Here is a 23,460-nt window from a genome sequence, read left to right on the forward strand (position 1 = left end):
TCCTTTACCAAAGTAAAACAAACAACGTAGTTCAACCAGCTAACACTCTTATGGAACTTTTATGCTCCTACTTCATCTAATGCTTTCCTTAAAATCTGGCCTCACTTGTAAGCCAGGGAAAAGGCGATCTGAGACAGTTCTGCCACACAATATAATCAAGCCTTTAGAAACAGAACTTTGCCTGTGAATGAATGAATTGAATGAATGCTTTCAGCGTTTACAAGTGGCTGGTCTGCGCACGGATCGTGCCGTTTCCATTCAAAACGCAAGTTCACGTTCAAATTCTAAGGACTGGTTCATGCTCTGGAAGGCTGGCCTCTTCACGTCCACGGAAGCGCTACCTGGGACAAAGGAGGGCTTCTCTCCACCTCACCACGACACCCCCAAGGCCTTCTCCGGAAGCAGCCGCCGTGACAGGCAGGACGGCCGGCAGGTGCAGGATGGGGGGTGGGGGGGATACCGGGCAAACAGCCACTGTGCTCTCCCGCAATAAGCTGTGATTGCTCAGAGAGGGAAACCGGGCAGCGGGCAAAGCTAGGGCAAAGCAGCCAGGAACGACTGACAGCGTCCACCGAAGGAAGAAGCAGCTGGTCACCGGCGCTCCGGAGCCCGCAACCTCCCCGGTGAACCAGGGAGGCGCAGAGGGCGGCGCCTCACCCGGAGTCTGCGTGAGTCCTCGCACGACTCTCCTCCTCCGCCCGCGGGCGCAGCGTCGGGACTCGGGTCACAACTCCAGTCTCGCCGGGTCAGCAAACAGCTGATCCCGCAGCCTCCCACCACCTAGTCTGACCACGCCTCCTTCCAGCCCCCAAATCTCCAGCAGACCGGAAGCTCTGTTGCCCCGGCTCACTAGTAAACTAGCGAGAGCCGGCGGGAACCGGAAGTCTCTCTGCCCCGACTGCCGGCGCGGTGTGCGTCCGCTGCGCATGCGGGGTAGGGCTTGGGCGGACTTGTGGGAGGGGAGGAGGAAGAGGTGGAGCACGGGGGGCAAGGGGGCAGGTCCCAGAAGATGGCGGAGGCGGGGGTGAGTTGGGAAGTCTCCCAGCCGAGAGCAGGTGACGTGGTGCCGAGGCAAGCAGCCTGAGGACGAGGGTAGCCCTTGGGAAGAGGAAGTACTTATGCTGTTTTGCAGGCTGGGATTCCTGGTGGCAGGTGTGGGGGACCGAGGACCGCAGGTGGGGCCTGCAGATGGAGGGGCTCCTCTCACCTGGGAGAGATCTAGGGGGGACTTCCGGCTCGGGGGGGAGGCTGCAGGGCAGGCCCAGGCTTCCTGAACAGTGGGCTGAAGGACAGCGGGAAGGGCGACCCTGGAGGTTTTGATGGTGGTGGAGGTTTGGCGAGCTGTCAAACAGAGCTGTCAGGACTTGGGTAGCTTGTAGCCTGGGAGAAAGACTCAGGTTTGCGATGGAGATGGACCAGCATTAGGACTGATATCAAAGTAAACTTTGTATCCACCAAAATGATATGACATTGAGTTGGGGAGTAGGACTTTGGCTGTTTGGATTGGGACTGCGTACATTGGGAGCAGATCTTGTGGGTACAGCCAAAGAAAACTCTTGCCAGGGCTTAGAAGTCGATTGGTGTTAGCTGCTTGGATTTTAAGGTCGTCCGCGGGATGTGACCATCTGGAAAAGAAAGCATGCCTAAGATAGGGGTGGATGTAGAGAGGGTGGGGGGCTAAAACTTAAACAATAATGACCCGTGTCCAGTTATTAATGAAAAAAGTTTTTAAAGAATAATACTCACTAGATAGCGTAGGAAAAACATACTGTGAAGAGCTTGATGTTTTGTAGGATTGATGGATGATTCAAGAAGGAACCCATAGACTAGCTTGCTGGGCCCCGAAACTGCCTAGCAACAGTATTGTAGTGGTACTGAAGATTGCAAGGAAAACAAGCTCCATCCAGTCTTGGGTGTAGAAAAATGAAGGCAGCTGAGCTGTGGCTAGGTTATGTTTTCTAACTTTGAGGTTTAGCACTGATAGTTAACCAAATGAAAATGTGTGAAAGGGATGCCTTCGCTAATTAGGGTCCCATAGGGAGAAAAATAGCTAATGTACTTTTTTTTTTTTTTTTTTTAAATCCCGCGGCTCCCCCCTTCACTCCCATTTTCTCTGGACTTCGTGTTCAGTAATGTGTTTTGACAGTGTGTTGTTACATAGTGAGTTTTCATACTCAGGTTCATGTCTAGTATGATCAATCTGTGAATCATGTATATTTGGGAAATAGTTGCATTTACACATAGTTGCACTGAAAAGGAAATAATAAAATGCAGTTCCATTATTCAAAAAGCTTCTTTTCGTTCTTACCAGAAAATTAGCCCCAAATGGTAGGCTAAGTTTTTTTTAGAGACAGAGATCGATATTTAAAAGTAGTAGAGGAATTCAAATGTTTCTTGATTAACATCTTGATTAACATTTTAGTGTTGAGGAAAAAAACAATGTATTCAATGCAAACATTTTTTTTTCTTAGAAGTTTAAATGCACTTAGCCTGTTATTCCTACACTCATGCTTTTAAGGAGACCTAAACTATTCCATTGATTTGTGTGTCTTTCTAGTCTTAATGCATATTCTCTTTTGTGGACAATATTCTAAATTAAGAGAGCATATGGTGAAAAAGAAGTAGTCATTCAGCTTTATGATTTGGTAATATATTTGGAAAATGAGGACTGTTTGGAAAATAACCACCTTTGTTTGGGTCTAGGGAGTATTACAATTGTTAGAATGCAACTGGTTCTCTAGGGGGTATCGCATTCATTAAAATGCAACAGATTCTGAAGTTTTCTATTTTTGTGTTAATTTTCAAATGCCTGTTGCCTTTAAGTTGATTCTGTGTTAACATAAACTTCAATTTTCATCCAAACAACCAGAATCATTTATATCCCTTTTTTATTTACCTTCAAATAATAATATCAATTCATTACCAGGTAGACACATGGAATAATGTTTTTTGTATTTTTGATGCTTTGTCACTGTTCTAGCCAAGGTATGTGAAGTATTTTTCTTTGTTCAGTCATGTGTCTTATGGCAGTTGTAGGCAGGTATGTAGGTAGAATTTTTTCATGTCCCGTAGAAAGGTTTTTGTTTTACCTTGTTGAAAACATTCCTTTGGAATGTATAGCAGTTTACCAGTATAACTTGAAAAACTTTTTCTGTGTCATTTTGTGTGTTTGTGTGTGTGTGTGTGTGTGTGTGTGTGTGTGTGTGTGTGTGTGTGTGTGTGTGTGTCGTATTTACAGAAGAGGAAATGTTGTGAGGTGAAAGAAAGTCTAGAGTTAGAGTGGTTGTGCCTACTGGGAAGGAGTTGTATGTTCTTAGAAAGTTATTTGGCCTACTTGATTTTGTAAAGTGGGAATTTAAAGCATCAGCTTTTATTACCAAGATTATCAGGAACCATTGTGATATTGTCCTTTAAGCAGTGTTTATATCTGAAATTTCTTCCCTGACCAGTAGTTTTTTCAAATAATCTATTTTTTTCAAATGTAGATTAAAAAATGGAGAATCAAATTTCTTATTGTTGTTAGCAATATTTACATGTATAAGTATGCTTTAAGAAAATGATGCCAATAATTAGAAAAAACAAACAAGCCATATTTGTTATTCAGATCTTTTTTCTCTTATTTGGTCCTGTCTTGGGCTTGAACTCAGGGTCTGGGTGTAATCCCTGAGCTGCTTTTCCTCAAGGCTAGTACTCTGTCTCTTGAACCACAGCTTCACTTCCAGCTTTTGGTAGTTTATTGGAGATAAGAGTCTCACATGCTTTTCTGCCCAGGCTGGCTTTGAACAATAGATCCTCAGATCTCAGCCTCCTGAGTAGCTAGGATTATAAGTGTGAGCTGCTGATACCCACCTATTCTTCAGATAATTTACAATAATGGCACTAGGGAGTATAAGTTACAGAACTCCTTTAGTGGGCAATAGATAATGAATTTTTAAAGCAACTTTATGGTTTCATTGTATGATCTTGTGGAATTTGCTATCCACTTGATGAATCTGATCATTACTACATGTCTGCAGTGCATACTTGTAATGGGAAGATCCAATACATCCATTCCATGTACCCCTCTTCCCCCCCCCCAAAAGGAATAAAACTACCGACCCATTGGTACAGACTTCAATTTGTTATTTCACTTGATCACTTCATGTGGTATTCTCCTTACTGGTAAAGTGAGAAAATGTTTAGAACACTGATTCTTAACTTTATTTGGATACTGGAGTTTTTTGAGTCCTTGATATAAGGACTCTCTTTTCTGGAAAGTGCACACATGTACATTTTTGTTGGTTTTGCACAGGGCTCAAAAATAAAACCCTCTGTAATAGATGATCTCCTGATTCCCTTCCATTTCTTAAATTTTAGGACACAATGCTTCTAAAGCCCTGTAGCTTCTATTTTTGTCCACAGTAATTATACCATTGTGTAGACACAAAGTTGGCTTTGGATCTCATTCAAATAAACATCAAATGTTATTTTAAAAGAGAACTTGTGGGGTAATGTAGGCAATTGTAAAGAAGCACTACCAGGAAAGATGGAGTAAATACTGGTGACAAGAAACAAAAATAGTTTAGAAAGTCTTTACTAGCCTTGAAGTAGAGTGAGGAAATAGGACTCTGGCAATCAGAGGCTCTCACTTGGAGGACAATGCCTCCCTTGAGGCATTTGGATGTACTTCGAGGACAATTTTGGTTATCACAAATGGGGAGGCTGGTATTTAGTGGGCAGGAACCAGGGATGGTAAATGATATGTAAGGATTAGATCAGTTACACACATTCAAGAATTAATCTGCTCCAAATGACAGTACTCTGACAAGTCCTGGAAAGTGATGAAGGGTTGGGGATAGAAAAAATGAAATAGCTTCAAAACTGAAGTTATTTTGTTTCCTTAGAAAGTACTGTTAAACATAAAGTATCCATTGCTGTTAATTCCCCTTTGAAATAATTCACAGATGGAAGCAAGTGATTTGCTAAATCCATCCTCTTTTACTCCATTAGCCATAGATTGGGTGCAGTGCCTTCTGAAGGACTTTGTTGGAAATTCTGAAGGGCAGTCTCTTAACAATTAATGTTTATGGTAACCATGTGAATTTTTAAAAATACCATTTTTGCTGGGTGATAGTGGTTCATACCTGTAATCCTAGCTACTCAGTAGGTTGAGATCTGAGGATCATTGTTCAAAGTCAGCCTGGGTAGAAAAGCCTGTGAGACTCTTATCTCCAATAAACTGGCAAAAAGCTGGAAGTTGGGTGTGGCTCAAGTGGTAAAACACTAGCCTTCAACAAAAGCTGATCAGGGACAGCACCCAGGCCCTGAGTTGAAGCCCCAGGACACACACACACACACACACACACACACACACACACACACACACACACACACACACACACACACACACACACACACACACACACACACACACGATCTCCTTTTTAGTACACTTTTTGTTTTAGTATACCTCAAGGTGTTATGTGTTTATTCTCATCATTTGGACTACAATATAGTCTCCTGCTTATTTTGGCATTCATACTTTGAGAATATAGTGCCAGTAAAGTATTTAGTAACTTCTGATTTTATATAGATCCATGTTAATTAAAAAGAAAAAGGGTTAGCTAATTGAGGAGGGTGTAGTTGGACACTGGGCACAAGGAAAATAGAATAGGTTTTAGAATCAGACCTGAGCCAACATTCCAGTTCTGATCCTGCATGTTCAGTACTCATTTGCTAAATCCCTTTGATGTAGTTTTCTCATTTGTAACATGAGGATGACAATTCCTCTCATTAGGATTGTTCTGAGGATGAATTACTCTGTGTCTGGCAGAGAGTAAGCTCTCAAAATGGTACTCTTATCAACAATGATGATGAGGGTGAATTCTGTAGCTGGTAAACCCTGATGAGTATCCAGCACACATGAAAGGCTGATTGTATCAATTCCATACCAGATCCAGATGGTGGTTTTCTGGGCATTTTCAGAGTTTCTTTTCCTACAGATTGTTTGTAATATACACCATTTCCTACATTCTAGTAAGCTGTGGAGCTCAGTTATGCTATAGAATAAGTAGGTTTTAAGGACCAGTTTGAAAATGGTATTCTCTGTTAAGTGTTTATCATATAGGATTGATAGGCTAGGAAAGCTGGGAGCACTATGTTCTCTTTTTTATAGTTGTTATTTCTGCTAGCCCCATTTGTTGAATATAAGTTCCAAGATTTGTGAAGTGGCTTGAGAACTAGAAACTCAATGTATTATAAATGGTTATGCTCTAAATTTTCCTTCTGAAAGGCCTGCTGAATCCAGAAGAGTGAGCCCAGTTTAATTAAACAATTAGGACTATGTATGTGTGGAACTCTCTGGTGGACTAAGCAGAGGCTCTGTGGAGGTGTAATAGTGAATAAGGCCTACATAAAAAGTTTATTAACTGTAAAGTAACTATACATATAATTACCAGGTAGCAAGTGGAAGTACTGTTGGAGTTTTAAATAAATTGCTTTGAGAGTCAAAACTAATGTCACTTATGTACTAACTTGTAAAGATATCCAAGATGGATCATAATTGGGTAGGATGAAAGTAACTTACAAAAAATAGCCTGTGTGGTATTTTCCCATTTAAAAACTGTTAGTATTCATAGAAGACAAACAAAAGTATAAGTGACAAGTTTGGAAAGGTGAATGTCATGACAAGAACAAGGGCTTTGCAGTCTGGCTGCCAAGATTGTGTTCCTGGTGACTTAACCTTTAATGTTTGCCTCACAGTGGTTGTCATAGACAAAACTTTGCTTACCTCTTAGGGGTTGTTTTTATTTTTTACCTTTTGAGGCAGAGTTTTGTTATGTGGCTTAGTACTTCAAACTCCCAGTTCTCTTGCCTCAGCCTTCAAACTGCTGAGATGACAAGTGTGTGTCAAGGTTAAGTAAGTTTCCTTATATCAGTGCTTAGAAAGACATACAAAAAGCTTCACATGTTGTTTATCTGAAACACACACAACGATGACTACATTTGTATGGTTTGTGTTACCATAATGAAATACTAGAGGCAGGCTAATTATAAAGAAAAGAGCTTTATTTTGCTCATTGTTTCAGAGATTCAAGGATATCATACCAGCATCAATTCTGTTCTGGCAGCTATACAATAGATGGCTAGAGTGCTGGTGAGAGGGCAAGATCACATTACCAAACAGGAAGCAGAGCGGTTGGGGTCTCAAAGTGCCTGCCAGGGCTCTGCCTCAACCAAGCCCCGAACTGGTGAATCTCCATGGGTAAAAACAATATTCAAACTCTGACAGTCACGTTACCTAGACTGATTGTGGTAGAATGTTTTTGAGTTTTGGGAATCAGGCCATGAGGATAAAACTTCTGTAGAAGTATTGTCCTTAAGTTACTCATAGGCCTCCTCTTTTACTGCTTCCTCTTCTGGCTTGCTTACCATGACTGCCACGATTGCAACATTTGACAGCCTCTGTGAAAGTAGTATGGGTCACAGCTGTGACTCTGGGGAGAGCGGGGCAGGTCTGGCTTCTGTGGTTAGTGTATATATTGGTGTTTGGTGCTCTGGTATTTATAGAATGCTTTTATGGAGAAATTAAATCTATATAAGCATTAAAACGTTCAAATGGTCATTTTGTTCTTCTACAGAGGACAGCCTCAAGAAAAAAGTCCCATTTTATTGTGAAAAGTACAGTATCTTTGGTCAGAATATATTATGTTGCTTTTCTGTAAAGTATGAAATACTCCGTTGTAACTAATGTGTGTGGAGAGTTAGATAGATGATACCTTGGATTGTCATCTTCCAAATTTTTTTTTAAATTGTGAAAACACCATACAGAGGGGTTACAATTATATGGGCAAGGTAATGAGTACATTTCTTATGAAGCATTGTTGCCTCCTCCTTTGTTTCCCCTTCCCATCTCGCCCTCCCTCCCCTGGCATCTTCCAGATTTTGTTGGAAGTATTTCAGGTTAACTGTTTGTTTTTTCTAGAGGAGGGGCTAATTTTTTTTTTACTATTATTCTAATGTTTGTGTTTCTTGGATTACTTATTCTGGCCTAGTAAATCTAAATGTGGTACTTAAAAATTATGGCATACATATTATAAAATTACTATTAAAATATTTTCTTAATCAGCAAATAGCTAATTTAAATAAATCATACATATATTTCATTGTGAATGTGTTTAAATTAACTAGTGTAGAAATCAGAAAAAGGTGTATATATGTATCAGACACATATTGATTTCTTTTTTCTTTTCTCTTGCAGGATTTCTGGTAGGTCCTACTTCAGGACAAGATGTACCATTGAAATATCGGTCCACTTTGATTAACAGACAACTGGACTTGTCAGCTGGCAAGCTTCTTTTTAACTTAATTTTGTTTTCTTTTTACGGCTTGGACTTATGAAACTATGGCAGAAGGAGAGACGGAGTCACCTGGACCCAAAAAATGTGGCCCATATATCTCATCTGTCACTAGCCAGAGTGTGAACTTGATGATTAGAGGAGTAGTTTTGTTTTTTATTGGAGTATTTCTCGCATTAGTGTTAAATTTGCTTCAGATTCAAAGAAATGTGACACTTTTTCCACCCGATGTGATTGCAAGCATCTTTTCCTCTGCGTGGTGGGTACCCCCATGCTGTGGCACAGCTTCAGGTATGTGTAGGCTATTTCTGCAGTGTGCAGGAAGGAGACAGGACAAATGAGTGGATGTGCTTTGAATGATAAACTTAAAAAAAAATTAATCAGCTTGGGGTATAATTTAAAGTCAGAACAATGGATCTGTAGGTGAAAACCTTGATGTCTTTAGGCAGTAGATACAGTCATGTAATTATGGCCACAATTCAGCTACAGAACATTTCTCTCATCCCTCAAACTCTTTTTTTTGGGGGGGGGTCCGGTCGTGGCGCCTGAACTCTGGGTCTGGGCACTGTCCCTCAGCTCTTCAGCTCAAGGCTAGGGCTCTACCACTTGAGCCATAGCACCACTTCCGGCTTTTTTATTTTCTGCTTATGTGGTGCTGAGGAATCGAACCCAGGGCCTCATGCATGCAAGGCAAACACTCTACCACTGAGCTACCTTCCCAGCCCATCCCTCAAACTCTTTAATGCCATCTTTCATTTCTTCTCTACCTCATCCTCAGGCTACACTGCTCTGCTTTTCTCTCACTAAAGACTTTTTTTTTTTAACTTTTTCTAAAATGTCAATAGAATATAGAGTATGTACTCTTTTGTGATTTCTATGTGACCTGTGAACTTTAAAAATTTTATCTTTCAAAAAATAAATCTTGGCTTCCTTTAGGATGAGACATTTAGCATCACTTCTCTTAAGTTAGATTTTAAGTGATTGTGATGATGGCCAATACAATTTGATTTTGAAACAAATAAAAATTTGAAAAATGAAAAAAAATATTAGAGTTTAAAGCTTCATGTTGTATTTTTTAGATTTTTATATATGCGTTTATCCTTTACATCTTGTTTTGAAATGTACCATGAGAATAACAAATGTTGCAGAAATCAACAAGGCACACTCTCCTTAAAATCATCATTATGCTTTTAGTTACTCTGGCTTGTGTTTTGATTGTATAGACAGTGTGCAATGGATAAAGTTGAACATTTTAGATACTTTATTGATCTTGAGCTTCCATAATGAAAATCTCTTTTTCTAATGACTTAAACAAATAAGTTAATACATAAAGTCATAGAAGGTAGCCATAAACATGTTGTAGAATATAATATGGTTTAGATAGAAAAATTGCATTTTTGAATGCCCATACTTAATATATATCAATATCTCACACAGGAAATAGGTCCTCTTATCTTTCATCCTAGATTTAGAAGTCCAAAGGTGTGTCCAAAGGTGAGGCTGATTTGTGATACATATTTAAATGATCTCATGAAACCTGCTAGACAATCATGTTATCCTGTTGCATGGATCAGAAGACATTGTCATGGTAATGTTTACTGTGACTTTTATAATGAAGACTAAATATTACAGTATTCACTTTAAAAGAGAAGCCATAAAGTTATTGATTCTTAGCTTCTCCAGGATTATCATTTTCTAAGAGAAATAGTCCAAATAGACAAAGACAAGAAAACATAGTTACATTTTTATCACTCTTTGTTAATGTCTGCTGGTCCTCATGCATTTAGATTCAGAAAAGAAAAATCAAAAGCTTATTCTAGTTTTGTTATTTTCCTTAAAGGTAAAGCTCTGGCAGGCTGCCAATAGAAGCCTTTGGATTTGGGAGAACATGCCTTTCAGTACTTACAAAGGGAAGGCAGAGGAGAGCAAGATGACTTACTACAGGTCTACTGATATGGCAGCACATCTCTTAACCCCAGGATTCTGTAGACCAGCTTTGGGAGAGAGATGGTGGTATTGTGTCTGGTTTGGGGAATAAGAACTCTGAGATAAAGAGAGGAAATCAATGAGATGAGGGCCCTGGACCAGGGCTAGTATATGGTAGCATCATATACTGGGGAACAGAACAGAGAGAGCTGGTCCCTTTTTTTTGGTACTCAGATCACCTCTTTGCAAGCCTTCACTCAAGGTGGTAGGCCTGGATGGAATCTGCTGGTGTGTGGTATATATTCTGGTTTGGGGCAGAAAAGTTTGAGTTTTCCTTATACCTCATAGAGAGATGGGGTTCATCTGCTCTTTCTTGTGTCCCTGTCACAAGGACTCTTTTTTCAATAAACTCAGATTTAGAAAGAAAGGCTCCAAATCTTAGCACTGCCACTTTGTCCTCACTGTCCTTCTACTAAGTTTGTTACACTTAACCTCATACCTTTTTACTTGGTAGAGTTGCATTCACAGTTCTTGCTTGACAGTTTCTTCTGTAAATGTGTGCTATACTTGGGCAAAACAAAGTAGAAGTATCCTCAAGTCTTGATTCCAATTCACTGTGCTGCTGGTTTTGTTGGGATGGATGAAAGTAAAGATTTATCAATGTTTCCAAGGTAGAAAATGGATTTCGGCATATTGTCTGCTTCCTCCAGTCCTGATTGTCATTTCAGGGAAAATATGAGGAAAAAAAAGAAGTAAGTGATGTAAGAAATATAGTTGTTGTTGTGTGTGTGTGTGTGTGTGTGTGTGTGTGTGTGTGTGTGTGTGTGTGTGTGTGTGTGTGTGTGTGTGTGTGTGTGTGTGTGTGTGTGTGTGTGTGTGTGTGTGTGTGTGTGAATTTTTGGGTGGTATTTATGTTGATATGTATTTTCCAAAACCATTGAGGTTCTTAACATCATTAGTAAAAACTAATGGTCATCTTTTGATGACATTCTTAGACCAAGTATCTATCTTTTGGAGGGTCTCCATCCAGACTCAACATTTTCTCCCTGTAAACAAGAGCCTCTGGTTATTTCTTTTTTTCTTTTCTTGTCTTTTTTTTTTTTTTCTTTTTTGGTCATGGGGCTTGAACTCTGGGCTTGGGCACTGTCCCTCAGCTCTTCAGCTCAAGACTAGCACTCTACCACTTGAGCCACAGCACCACTTCTGGTTTTCTGAGTACTTTATTGGAGATAAGAGTCTCATGGACTTTCATGCCCAGGCTGGCTATGAACCATGATCCTCAGATCTCAGCCTCCTGAGTAGCTAGGATTACAGGCGTGAGCCACTGGCGCCCGGCTGTTTATTTCTACTTACCTATAGCACAGTCCTTGACAGAAATGATGATGATTCTTCAGGACAGCTAGAGAAGCCTGATGAACAGCTTTTGATGCCCTTTCCATTTCTCAATTACCTGTTGTTCATTTAAAGTTGCTGATGTTAGGAGTTGATTACCTCCCTATGGGTGCAGAATAGAGTTAGAATTGGAAAACTTGTTCATTCCCAAGGGCCACAAAAGACTCATCCTAAAGATTTCTAGAGAAGTTGCCACAAAATCCACAAGTAGCCAAGTTGAGTCCATACTTCTGAAAGTAATAATTAAAAAGAAAATATGTTTCCTCTTTCTTCATGTTGATCATTACCCCATTCCTGGAGAGTTAGCTCTATAAGATCATTCTTTTCACTCTCCTTCCTTACCTACCTCCCAAGAGATACACTACCTCACCGTCTGTTTCTTAACCTAGATGCTTGGAGTTACCAGTTCTTTTCTTTCTGTTTGTTATTTTACACCTCCTCCACTCATGTTTTGTACTCACCATTGTAAGAACGGTTGCCCCTCTCTAGCACAGATATAATGTTGACCTCTTTCTGATTCCTCACTGTGGTAGGGTAGTCTTCTTACATTAAGGTCTTTGCCTACTTTTATCTTTCTCTGGATCTTTGTGAACTCTGAAGCTTCCTTCATGCCTGGGCTTTCAACTCCCTAGTAATGCCAGCTGTTCTCAGTCAGCCCTGTGTTTTCTCAAATGTCTCTGCTTGTTGAGAACACTGTATACTAGTCGCTTGCTCAATGCTGCTGCCCCTACGATCACCATTTCTGGGAAGCTTTCTGACAGCCACCACCCCACCTCCCAGCAATACTTGGAAGAAGAGGATCTGGAACCCTCAGAACCCTGTCAGTGCTTACCACAGCATTATATTCAGTAGTTTGCTCACTTAGCCACTGGGATCATGATTTGCTCTTTTTACTTCCCTGTCAAGCAAAAAAATTAGATATGTTGTGAGGTGTAAGTATTTGCTGAATAAAAATATAACCCTATCTGTCCTCATTTTTCATAGTTTTCCATGAAAGGGTAACAGCTGGAATGGCTTATTTTCCCCAGCCCTTCTTGCAAAATGCTTAACTGTGTTCCTTTTAGTGCCTCCCTACATTGAGCACAGTGCTAGGAAAATGTGATGGCTTACGATTGGTGTTTTACAAACTTCTTTGGTCTTTGGTATTGTCAGACTCTTACTAGGAAGTCATTTAAAAATATTACAAGAAATGTGATTTTGTACCAGCAAACTATCTGATTAAGCAGACAATATTTGCCTATGATTTTACACAGGCATGATTTTAAGTCTCTCTTTTAAAAAGAAAAAAATATAGGAAGTAGAAGAGAAGCTCAGAAATATTCTGCTGAGCTTTCCAACAGTGCAGCCTCACTGTGCTATTGCTATCAGACTCTGCTGCGCCTTTATTGAAAGGAAAGAAAGAAGACATTTAATGGGAAGTGACAAGCTTCTTTGAATTCTCCCTCTCAGTGAGCAACCAAGAACCATGCATACTCAATGGATTTGATCTTTATTGGCAAATCCCAAGGTTAGCAGTGTGACAGTTTAAATTCCTTTTTTGTGGTTTTGCTTTCTCTCTTCAGTTGTCTCTCACTTGTGAGTCTGACATCACACAAATAAGAATATAGTCAATTTTACTGATTTATATCTTTGCACACACGTCAGTATTCTCTATGTGATAATTCTTTACTTATGGCATCAACTGCTGAGCAAAATTGACTTGGAATGCATCCTCTTAGTTGATTTTACTCAGAAACAAGAAAGCAAGATGTAGATATATATATAGATACAAATAATATTGATAACTGCAGATACATCGATCTGTATATCTAACTACATATGTTTTATGGAGAGAGGAGGAGGAAGAGGGAGGTTGACAGATGAGATGTTAGTTTTCTAACTTCAGTTAGGAGAAAAGAAATAATGTTTAGATATTTTAAATTATTGGGCATGATTATTGTTATTTTACTTATTTACAAATTTAGAAATACGATAAATCTCACAAGATTTTAGAAAACTGTCTTTTTTTTTTTAATCATGAAATTTAAATTTTCAAATAGCTGCTAGAGGTCTGCATTGCTAAGATTTGTCTCTTGATGATCTGAGCCCAGATAGGAAAATGTGTATATTATTCCAGCATCTCTTCTCTAGATAGAACTTGTTAGACAGTTCTTTCCAGTACTGTCCTATTGGTCTATTGGCCTGTGATTTCAAAAATATATTAGTTTCTGGTTCTGTTGATGATTGAATTCAGCACTTGTAGGATGTAGCTAGCCAAATCCATAGGGGGAGAGGCACATCTGACCTTTGTACACTTAGATTTGGTATAATTCCATTAGACATCATAGGTGATGTTGGATATTTCTAACATGCTGTTCAACTCAAGTGGTTAGTATTACTTTATTATAGAATTAATAGCAGTACAGTTCTGTTTTGAGAAAGATTAGGAAATCACATCTGCCTACCTATTTCCTGTTAAGTTTAATCGGTAGAGTGTACTCTCTACATAAATTGTTGAATAAGGTCTAGGTTCATTAGCATTTTTTTAACAAATAACATAGTCTACATTTTCTTCTACATGAATAAAAATGTTAAGATTTGACAGGTATTTGAGTTAAGGATTAGATGAGACTACTTTGATTGGATGAGACTACTCTATAGTCATAGCTATTTTGTATACAGTTGATATATGTGTAAGTACACAGGTAGCTTTCAAGATGTTCTTTCCCAAATTAAGAAATATACTAAGGTGCTTTCTTCATGCCTTTTAATGGTGGACTGAAATTCTACCTCTATATTTGTATTCCTGTATGCCAGGTGCCTTAGATTTTTCTGTATGCAGAATGAAATGCACACATAGATTTCTGTTGAAAGTTTTCCTGCTTTAACTGTATGACCTCGGTCTTACTAGAAGAATAAAATGTGAGTGTCAGAAAAAGGTGGAAGATGCAGAAAACTAAGACAAGCAGCTGATAGGGGCAAAACTAATCTACATAACACAATAGCCAGGAGCATTTGGACATAGTATATATGATAAATTGCTTGTTACATGTTCATGCTTCTATCTTCTCTTTAGATGGGTTGCATCTAATAGCATATCTTAGGGTTGTAGAAATTTCAGAGGATATTGTTTAACTGTTAAATCGTTTGGTGCTTTTCAAGTCTCACAGATATTCAGAGCAGAAAAGTAGCATTTGTCAGTTTAGTCCTGTCTGTTCAGTTGGGGACCACACACTTAAAGAGTGTTTTGTCTGTTAGAATTAAAAACCTCTTGTCATTTACAGTGCTTTCTTCAATGAGCTATTCTCATTTTTTTGGTTTTGTTTTGGGAGGTAAGTTTAATAATGTCAGTGACAATGTTAAGTAACTTGATTTTTTGATAGAAGTATTTAAAATGGTGGCTATAGCGATTTTTTTGTAGCTTAATTGTTGCCAGAACGATACTGGAGATGACTTAATTTTTTTTCTTTTCTTCCACAGCTGTGATTGGGTTATTATACCCTTGCATTGACAGGCATCTAGGAGAACCACATAAATTTAAAAGAGAGTGGTCCAGTGTTATGCGGTGTGTAGCTGTCTTTGTTGGTATAAATCATGCCAGTGCTGTATCCTTTACACTATAATGAAATGCACAATAATAAAGCAGCTTGCAACAAACCAAAGGTTAAACAGCCCCTTGCACCTTCACTGTAGTAAATTGTAATGTTCCCAAGTAGTCATAAAAACAATGCGGGCTGTGTAGATAGACATTGGAGTAGCTGTTGTACAGTTATAGTTGAGGGTATGGGCCTTATTAAATCTATTTTTCAGTATCACTTAGACTTCTCACATTAAAACATATGTGTTTGTCTCAATCAGGTTTTTTTAAAAAATAATTTTATTGTCAAGTGATGTACAGAGGGGTTACAGTTACATATGTAAGGTAGTGATTACATTTCCTGTTGAACATTGTTACCCCCTCCCTCATTTTTCTCCCACTTCTCCTCCTTCCAGTTGTAAATTTCATTTAATTACTTCCATTAAGATTTGGTAATTCTAAGATTTAAGCAGTTACATTTTCAAAGGATTCCCCCACCCCACCCCCCACCCCGCCCCAGCTTTTTTTTTTTTTCCACTTAGGATTTGCCAATAAGGATATGTGGTGGTTTCGGGTACCATTTCATATTTATTTATTTATCTTTTGTAACTTAAAGAAGTTATAATTTTTAAGAAGCAAACTAATTTGCTGGTTTTAATCTAGACCAAAAGGCTGCCTAAGTAGTTTTTGTTTTGCTTTGTTTTGTCTCATTTCACTTTGTTGGTTCTAGAGTATCAACTCAGGATTTCATGAGTTCTTGGCTGGCATGCTACCACTAGAACCACACTTCCAGCCCAGCATTTTTGCCTTTTACTTTTGGAGATAGAGTTTTAAGGACTTTTCCAGGTTGGCTAGGAACTGTGATTCTCTAGGTCTTGCTCTCCTGAGTAGCTAGGGTTAGAATAAGCATGAGCTAGCCACCTGTGCCTAGTTTTGTTTTGTTTTGTTTTTGAGACAGGGTCTCACTGTGTTGCCCAGGTGATCCTTCTGCCTCTGCCTCCAGATTGTTGCACGTTACTGACTTAAAAGTGATGTAAGTAGAAATAGTCAGCTTAGACCAGGCCCAAAGTAACTACTTTTCCTCTTAATATGTATATATGTGTATATATGTATATATTTATATATAGACACAGTTTAAATATATATATATATATATATATATATATATATATATATATATACAGTTTTAGCATTCAAAAATTCTATTTTATTTCATGATTAGTTTTTTTATAGTGTCTTCTAAAGATGAGTAAGGTAGTTACCATTTTTCTTTACCTTTTTGCCTCTGCCCACAGGACAAGAAAACAAAATCCCCCCTAGAGCATGGATCCTGCCCTCAGAAGGTTTTAGTCCTTTTATTGTTTCTACTTCCTCTTCTCTATCTTTTTCTACCTCATGACTTTCCTTTGTAGAGAAAAATCTTGGAACCGCTACTCCTGACTTGTTCTTCTAGAAGATGTAGTTTAGACAGTGAAGCTGGTAGGAGCTTTGGGAATGGAGCAGAGAAAAGAGTGGAACTCTGGTTGCCAAAAAAAAAAAAAAAAAAAAGACAAATGGGCCTCTGCATTGGGCACAGAGCCACAGTGTGAGCCTGAGGAGCCACAGTGTGAGCTTGAGGTGGATCATGCTGTAAGTTCAATCCTGTGTTCCTTATCAAAGGTATCAAGCTGTTTGGGAGATATATAGGAACAGAAACCATGGAGGGAGTTAGGAACCTGGGTTCTAAAGAGTTACTGAGCCCTGTTTTACCCCCTCCTGTAATACACTTAAAAATCTTTCCAAAGCTGTGATTTTCCTTTTCCTTTTCCTTTTGTATTAAAGATTTATCTAACCTGGTGAAATTTTTGAAATTTAGGATTTTCTAAAAAATAAATGTTATGGTTAGGAGTGCTTAAAAAGAGAACAATCCTAGGCTGCTCTTCTTCTTCTTCTTCTTCTTCTTCTTCTTCTTCTTCTTCTTCTTCTTCTTCTTCTTCTTCTTCTTCTTCTTCTTCTTCTTCTTCCTCTTCCTCTTCCTCTTCCTCTTCCTCTTCCTCCTCCTCCTCCTCCTCCTCCTCCTCCTCCTCCTCCTCCTCTTCCTCCTCTTCTTCCTCCTCTTCTTCTTCCTCTTCTTCTTCTTCTTCTTCTTCTTCCTCTTCTTCCTCTTCCTCCTCTTCCTCCTCTTCCTCCTCTTCCTCCTCTTGCTCCTCTTCCTCTTCTTCTTCTTCTTCTTGGTTGTGGGCTTGAACTCTGGACCTGGGTGCTATCCCTAGCTCTTCAGCGCAAGGCAAGTCCTCTACCACTTGAGCCACAGCACCACTTCGAGTTTTCTAGTAGTTATTTGGAGATAAAAGTCTCATGGACTTTCTTGCCCAGGCTGGCTTTGAACTGTGTTCCTTAGATCTCAGTTTCCTGAGTAGCTAGGATTACAGGTGTGAGCCACCAGTATGTGGCTATGATTTCTATTTTTAAGATTTCTGCTTTAAATACAAATTTATGTTTTAAATCTTAAAGCTTTATTAACATATTTTTTGCTTTGTTCACTTTTTTCTTCACTCTTACTCAGTGAAATACTTAAATACAACAAACTTAGCTGTTTTCTATCCTTTAAGCAAAATCTGTTTACAAAATTTATAGGCACTTAAAATCACTTAAAAGTACTACTTTTAAGATGGATATATTTTATTTGTTTACACTGGAAGCTTCCTTATTTTGCTGAATCAAGTTGACTGAGCAGAGGTCGGCCTTACACTCTTTATATATAAATGTTATTGTACAAAGGTTTCAGCACTCAAAACTTTTCCTTGGAGTTTAAACTGAATCATGAAAAATGCTTGCTTAGAAAGCATATATCCACATGAACTGTTGGTTTCTTGATAAATCAAGCCTAAAAAGGGACTATCCTTGATAGAGTACCACACAGGCCTCAGATGCTGAGATCCCAGTAAGCTATATATGCATGTTCATAAGGCTGGTTTTCTCAGTGTGTGCTTGCTGGTAAACAATGGTGTTAAAGGAGGGAAAAAAACCGACTTGATACACATTTTTTTGACTTCTCTCTAGATGTAGCATGGCCGGGTAGTTTGGTGAGATATGTAATCCCCTGCAAGGAGGTGGTTATAAAGCCAAAATGTGGCCTTTGAGACATAGATAATGCCCTTTTAATGACACTTGAAATTAATTCTTTTACTGTAATCCTCTAGCAAGAAATGAGCAAATTGAATTTGTAAAGCTTCATTTTGCCCATAGATTTTGGAGTATGAAAGGGCGGTACATTGGTGAATAGATGCTTAAGTAGGTGACAGAAATAAAATATCATTTGAGCAAACTGTCCTATGCTAGAAAGTCTCAGGAACCAAAATAGCCTGGCAGGTTGCAAGATAATGTTCACTTCAAGGCTTTATCCTCAACAAATTAAAACTAGAACAGTTGACATAATAGAAAGGGATGCTGTGTCCTTGGTACTCTTGTTTCTGAACTGCATTATTATAAAATGTGTCTGTCAGTAAATCATACAGAGAATGTGCTGTCCTGTTAAATAGCTGTCAACTCTTCTATTTCAAAGTTCCTGTATGATTTTCAAGTAATTCTAAACCCCTTCTTGAGAAATAGTACTGGTTTCCCTTTTCACCAAAGTGTGTTCCTTCAGCAATACTAGTGTTCTGAGCTTGAAGTTGCATGTTTAGTCAAGAAGTCATTTTCTTAAATTATAATTAGAAATGTATATAGACTTATTTTTGGAGGGGTACAGTTCAGTGGGATCTATTAAGTAATGTCTTCTGAATTTGGTGTTTTTGAATTGAATACTTTTAATTCTACCGAAGCTCATATATTATACTGAAAGCCTTAATGTACTCAAGAATAAGCAAATAATTCCGCAGTACCATCTCTTTATTTTAGAAGAATGAGCAGGTGATATTCGTTAGCTATAAGTTTTAACATGATTCTTTAACACTGATCTCAGAAGGTGGATTTTGATAACAACATGCAGTTGTCTCTCACCCTGGCTGCTCTGTCCATTGGACTGTGGTGGACTTTTGATAGATCTAGAAGTGGCTTTGGCCTTGGAGTAGGAATTGCTTTCTTGGCAACTGTGGTCACACAACTGCTAGTCTATAACGGTGTTTATCAGTAAGTATTATTTCTTTCTGTGCTTGTTGGGCTGTGTAAGTAAATGATAAATGAATTCAGAAGTGAGATTTTGAATTGAGTTGGCTAGTTTACAGAATAATTTGTTTTCACTGTGATTATCTTATGTGTCCTTTCATTTCCTCTCTGGGTTCATTTCCTCTATTATTCTAGATACACATCTCCAGATTTTCTGTATGTTCGTTCTTGGTTACCATGTATATTTTTTGCTGGAAGCATTACAATGGGAAACATCGGTCGACAACTGGCAACGGTAAGCTGATGCTCCTTTAGACCCTTTTCTGTGTGACACCTATAAAAACAAAGCCAAGTCAGGTGGCATATATGACAATTTTCTCTAAATAACCATCTGTCTTCAAGGGAGAGCAGTTTATGAAGGCAACATTCTCTGATTTCTGGTTTGTTCTTTCATTGATTGAGATAACTCATTTGAAAGAATTTAATCATGGGAGTATTAAAGGTTGAGGAGCTACTAGAGAAAAAGCCAAAATATGTTATGGACCATATGGGGATTTTTTTTTGTTTTAACTTATCTATAGGTTTCTTCCCCCCCGCCTTTTTTTTTTTTTGCCAGTCCTGGGGCTTGAACTCAAGACCTGAGCTTCTTTTGCTCAAGACTAGCAACTGAGCCATAGCACCACTTCTGGCTTCTTCTGTTTATATGGTACTGAGGAATCGAACCCAGGGCTTCATGCATGCTAGGCAAGCACTTTGCTACATTCCCAGCCCCTTATCTATAGGTTTCTATTCCATCAAAGGGAACAGGTTTAAAAGCGAAAAGGGGCACTGGTAATAAACACAATATTTATAAATTCAGACTGTCTCAAATAAAACAGTTGCTATGAAGAGAAAGACACTGCTGATAACCACATCATGGTGGCCAAGGTTGGAGAGTAACATTTGGAAGCCACAGCATTTCATAAATCCTATCACTTTGACCATTTTAGCCAAGTGGGTGAAGTTATTGGTTTGCTTTTGCTATCTTTTTTGATAATTTGGCCACCAAATTGAAACTCCACGTTGTCTTCTTTCATTTTCAATTATAGCTATAGATTTTTATAGTTGTACTTTAATATTACTGTTTGATAGAAAACTTCTATAAAGTAATAAAACTTTTTCTTTGAATGATTAAGTGATTTGAAATAATCATCTGAATTCAGCCTTGTGATGACATTGCTGTGTTGATTTGCTTTTTTGCACCTTAAAGAAACATTCTTCCTTTCCTGTCACAGAGTTGATCTCAATACCATACTGCTATGTGTGAGTGGGTTGGGGGGGTGGGGGATGCCTCATCCAGGTCCTGAGGCTTGAACTCTGGGCCTGTATGCTTCCCTGAGCTCCTTTTGCACAAGGCTAGTGCTCTACCACTTGAGCCACAGTGCCATTTCCTGGGCTGGCTTCAAATGGTGATCCTTCTATCTCAGCCTCCTGAGTAGTTAGGATTACAGGTGTGAGCCACTATTACCCAGCCTTATACTGCTTTCTTTGTGTACAATGCAGAAAACTCATATTTATTCTGGTTTTGGCACTTCTAGCATGTGATCAGGAATGGAGATGTAATTGAGTAGTTGAGTGTCTTATAATGCTCTGAGCTCAATCCCCTGCACCACATGTAAACACAAAAATAGAGCTCTTTCCCTATCACATTTTTCATTGAATCCTATTAATTATCTAACTCTCAGAAACTGAGGAATAAAGTGGGCATATGTATTAATTTTTGGAGCTTTGTGAAGACAATGTTAGCTTATTTGCAAGTTGTAATACAAAGAGATTTTAATCTATTAACCTTTTGACCTTTTAATTTTTGCAGTATGAATGTAAAGTTATTGCAGAAAAATCTCATCAAGAATGAAGAAGGCAAAAGCATATCTTTTATATACGAAGAAGAAAATGGCATGTAAATGATACATACACCAACAAAACTTGGAACTGTAAAATTGCCAATATGCAGTTTTTCCTTGATTGGTGTGTACACACACACACACACACACACACACACACACACACACTCACACACACACACACACACACACACACACACACACACACACACTGTTACTGCAATCTGTGATTGCTTCATCTGTAAATCAGTTAAAAACCTTTATGCATTTGACCTCAGTAACTGTAAGGTATATGTGCACTACATTAAAATATGTTGAATACTAGATGAAAATTTAAAATTAATTTTTAAAACATACCATACCATTGTATCACAATGTTAATGTGCCAAAATATTCTATTATGGTCATGAGTATGAGAATGCTTTGAAAAATTCATGAATTTAGGGAAATAAGAAGAAAGACACAGTTCAAACAAAAAGCAAATGGGTAGCTGGTATTTTGTCTTGTGGTTGCTGTTGTGCCTTTTTATTTTTGTAATCACAGCAGTATGAGTCAGGACTGCCCTAATGTTTGGTTAGTTACTATTTTGGTGTTGTTTCAAAGAGTGTTTTAATATATTCTCTTCCATACAATAGGTTTAAACCTGTTACTGGAGAGATCCCAAAGAATAATTTTCTGTCTTTACAGATTTTACTGGAGCTATATGTAGTTTGCAGGTGAGGCTATCAACATTAAATTGTCTTGAAACTAAATTTGGAAATGTACACACAATTTAAAGTTAAGGAATTTAATGAGAATAAATATGGTTTGGGAATACAAAGTGACCTTCTCCTGTGCCACAGAGTGTCAAGTGATCAGAGCTGTCGTTTACAATGCAGAATCTTATTGCTTATGCACAAGGGACACAGTAAATAACCAACAAATCAAAATGAAGTTTCTAATTCTATTGGGCTCTGCAATCTATCAGATTCTATAAAGCAAAACACTCTGTAAAGCAGTTCCACTCGTTGTCAGTGGAATGCCTGGATTTGCAACCTTACCATATGCCGTGTGGGGGATGGATGAATACATGATTCCCTGTGTGCTCATGTCCACCAGGGAACAGTTCAGGTCTGTTGAAGAATGTATTGTGGTAACATTCTGTGCATGTTGAAGATTTGATAACAATTCTAGGCATATCTTGCTAATTACAGCTGTTTAAATATGCATATTCTTAGCTGCTCCCCCCTCCCCCCCCCCCCGCCCCGGACAATTTTCCTTTTTGAAACTGTTGACAATTATCTGATGCATGAGGGCAGTCTTCTGAGTACTTTCCTGAGTGTGTGTCCATGTGCATAAGTGAGAGAGTGTGTATGTGTGTGTATGTGCATGGGCTCCTGTTTTCCTCAGATGTCCAGTAGATACTTTAAATATTTTGATTTTAAAACAGTTGCTCTCAAACAGAGATCTTCTATGCCAAACCTTGATCTGCTTCTGTTTTCAGCACAAATACGAAGATCCTAAGAGGATTTCATTTTGAGTGTATATACAAGCTTATCTATAGTGATGATAAACAGATTACTATAATTTATTATTCTATCTTCCAGATAATGTTATTCATTTAGAAAAATACAGTATATTTTTAGAATCAACTTTGTAAGCATTATGAAATCTTTAATAAGTTATAAGGTCTACAATGCGTTTACTTTGAAAATTGCTGTTAAAAGCAAAATGTATTAAATATGTAATTATCAACTTGACTGAGTCTTTTCTTTTCCTTATGGCAAGTCTTAGAATATAGTACTATGGATCAATCTTATAAAATTAGTATGTGTGGTTGAATTTGTTCAGAAATTATGAGAGAAAACTACATATAGTATTGGGGAGATTGAACAGTTGTCATTGGAATTCTAAAATTATTTCTAGATTATCTGTAAAACATGAAAATATAAATCTGGCAAAACGAAATAGTTTTAATATTTTGATAAATATATAAATGCATGATACCTTTTTGCAATGAAAGTGATATTTTTAATATCACTATATTGGAAGTGTTTCTTTGCTTTCATTTAAAGTTAGAGGAATTTGATCAGCTGAAAATTGGGATTAAATTCTACAAAAACAGAAGGAAACAATTCAAATGAAATGCCCAACAGTACTTTTGTTGTGAAATTTGTTTGCACTGAGCTGTTTTACCTTAGCAAGACCACAGGACTTCTCAACGGTGCATATATTTCACGTATTTTATATTTCTAAGTGGAACCCATACTCCAGATTACTCAGTACAGACTTATAAAATGAA

At 38.2% G+C, this 23,460-nt stretch overlaps 1 protein-coding gene across 6 annotated transcripts; it reads left to right on the plus strand.

Annotated features, from left to right (window-relative positions):
- Positions 1 to 981: 981 nt before the first annotated feature.
- Insig2 (insulin induced gene 2) lies at positions 982 to 22,901 on the plus strand. 6 transcript variants are annotated; one of them, XM_070024499.1, is made up of 6 exons: positions 982 to 1,055; positions 8,240 to 8,627; positions 15,114 to 15,238; positions 19,154 to 19,320; positions 19,492 to 19,591; positions 21,149 to 22,901. In XM_070024499.1, the coding sequence occupies exons 2-6, from the start codon at positions 8,384 to 8,386 to the stop codon at positions 21,188 to 21,190; spliced, it is 678 nt and encodes a 225-aa protein (XP_069880600.1). In that variant the 5' UTR covers positions 982 to 1,055; positions 8,240 to 8,383; the 3' UTR covers positions 21,191 to 22,901. The 6 variants fall into 6 exon arrangements, with proteins under 6 accessions (XP_069880600.1, XP_069880590.1, XP_069880574.1 ...); XM_070024489.1 differs by having other exon boundaries at positions 989 to 1,024; XM_070024473.1 differs by having other exon boundaries at positions 997 to 1,071.
- Positions 22,902 to 23,460: the final 559 nt, after the last annotated feature.

Source organism: Dipodomys merriami, unplaced genomic scaffold (genome assembly GCF_024711535.1).
Source record: "Dipodomys merriami isolate MVZ:Mamm:240054 unplaced genomic scaffold, mDipMer1.0.p SCAF_1, whole genome shotgun sequence".
Taxonomy (NCBI): Eukaryota; Metazoa; Chordata; class Mammalia; order Rodentia; family Heteromyidae; genus Dipodomys; species Dipodomys merriami.